The 2099-nt window shown below is 46.0% G+C and overlaps 1 protein-coding gene across 1 annotated transcript; it reads left to right on the top strand.

Moving 5' to 3' along the window:
- Nucleotides 1-263: 263 nt before the first annotated feature.
- Nucleotides 264-767, top strand: LOC148212266 (uncharacterized). Its single transcript, XM_088122169.1, has one exon. It carries the CDS (start codon nucleotides 264-266, stop codon nucleotides 765-767), a length of 504 nt encoding a protein of 167 aa, XP_087978295.1.
- The last annotated feature ends 1332 nt before the right edge of the window (nucleotides 768-2099 follow it).

Here is a 2099-nt window from a genome sequence, read left to right as displayed (position 1 = left end):
AGTCGTGGACGATGTACGTGGACGGTTTTTCGAATAAAAAAGGATGCGGCGCAGGTGTGCTCCTCCTCGCCCCGGATGGCATGTGTTTTGAATACGCCCTTCGCTTCAATTTTCGTACCTCAGACGATGAGGCCAAGTACAAAGCCCTGATTACCGGACTGCGCATGGCAAGAGGACTTGGAGCCAGCCACCTTCAAATTTTTAGCGATTCACAACTGGTAGTGCATCAAATCAAAGAAGAGTACTAGACAAAAGACTCTCGGATGGAGAAGTATTTGGGAATGGTCAGGTCGCACCTCACCCACTTCCAGGCTTACGAAATCAGCCAGATCCCGAGGTCACAAAACTCCAATGCCGATGCCTTGGCCAAATTAGCTTCTACCTATGAGACCGACCTGGCGAGGTTGGTTCTAGTGGAAAACTTGGATAACCCTTCCATTCTGGAACTAGATATGATGGAAATTGACTCCCAGCCTTCCTCATGGATGGATCCAATCAGGGACTTCCTAGAAGGCAATATCCTAACAGACCCAAAGATGACAAAGAGAGCAACTCGGTACCTGCTCCGATATGGAACAATGTACCAGCATGGGTTCTCCTTACCCTTCATTAAGTGCATTTCCAAAGACGATGGGAATTATGTTCTCAGGGAAGTGCATGAACGGGTCTATGGCAACCACTCAAGGGCCAGGTCCTTATCGGCCAAGGTCGTTCGTCAGGGTTATTATTGGCCTACCATCGATCAAGACGCAAAAGAAAATTTGTGAAAGCGTGTGACAATTGCCAGTGCTTTGCGAACATCATCCATCAACCTCCCGAGCTGTTGACTCCGATCTCAGCCCATGGCCCTTTGCACAGTGGGGAGTGGATCTAACCAGACCTTTCCCATTAGGTAAGGGATAAACTAAGTATGCTATGGTAGCCGTGGATTACATTACCAAATGGGCCGAGGCCGAGGCACTCTCAACAATTACGAAGCCTAGAGTCACGACCTTCATCTAGACAAACATTGTCTGTCGCTTCGGCATACCCAATGTCATTGTGACAGACAACGACAAGCAGTTCGATAATGGGAAATTCAAGGATTTCTGCTGCAAGCTCGGAATCAGCCACCTCTGCTCATCGCCAGCTCACCCAAAAGCCAACGGACAAGTAGAGGCAATCAAGAAAATCATTAAGCGCGGCCTAAAGCTACGGTTGGATGCAAGGAAATGACAGTGGGCCGAGGAGCTACCTGAAGTACTCGGGTCCTACCGAACTACCCTTGAGGAGTCTACTGGTAAAACTCCCTTCAATATGGCCTTTGGCTCCAAGGCCGTGGTGCCTGTCGAAATCGGGATTCCAACTGAAAGGATGGATTACTACGAGCAAACAAGGAATGGGGAAGAGCTACTCCTAAACCTTGACCTCCTCGACGAAAAAGGGAAGCGGCCCAACTATGCTTGGCATAGTACCAAAACGGATGGCAAGTCACTACAACTCGAGAGTTTGACCTCGGAGCTTCTAGGTCGGACACTTAGTCATTCGCAAAGTACAGAAGCATGTTGATCCGTTGGAACCAAGTTGGGAGGGGCCATTCGAAGTCAAGGGCATAGTCCGACCTGTGACGTATATGTTTGCCGATCTCGAACGAAAGTTACTTTTGCATCTGTGGAACAAAGAGCAGTTGAAGCAATACTACCCTTGAAATGTTGAAATGGTCCAAAAGTAAATGGGACTTGTAAAAATTTTCAAGGGTTAGTCCCAGTAAAATGCTCCATATTAATTTAATTTCATGTCTCCTAAGGATTTGAGTTGGACGTGAAATTAAATGGGGGCCAGATGAGGATTAAGACATAGAAAATTTAAGCCTCTAGAACTTACGAGTTCGAGGTAAGATGTGAACTAAAAACTTAGAAATTTCTAGATGAAAGCTAAGATTTAGAAAATTTGAGCCTCCAGAACTTACGAGTTCGAGGTAAGATGCGAACTAAAAACTTAGAAACCTCTAGACGTATGCTAAGACTTAGGAAATTCAAACCTTCACAACCTTCGAGTTCGAGGTGAGAGTTGAATTAAAACGCAAAATAGAAGTCAAGATGAAATGTTGTATTAATGAT

Source organism: Momordica charantia (genome assembly GCF_013281855.1).
Source record: "Momordica charantia cultivar OHB3-1 chromosome 3 unlocalized genomic scaffold, Mcharantia_2.0 BLBB01000003.1, whole genome shotgun sequence".
NCBI classification, from domain to species: Eukaryota; Viridiplantae; Streptophyta; class Magnoliopsida; order Cucurbitales; family Cucurbitaceae; genus Momordica; species Momordica charantia.
Note: the sequence above shows the minus strand (reverse complement) of the source record. Positions and strands in the feature narration are given on the sequence as shown.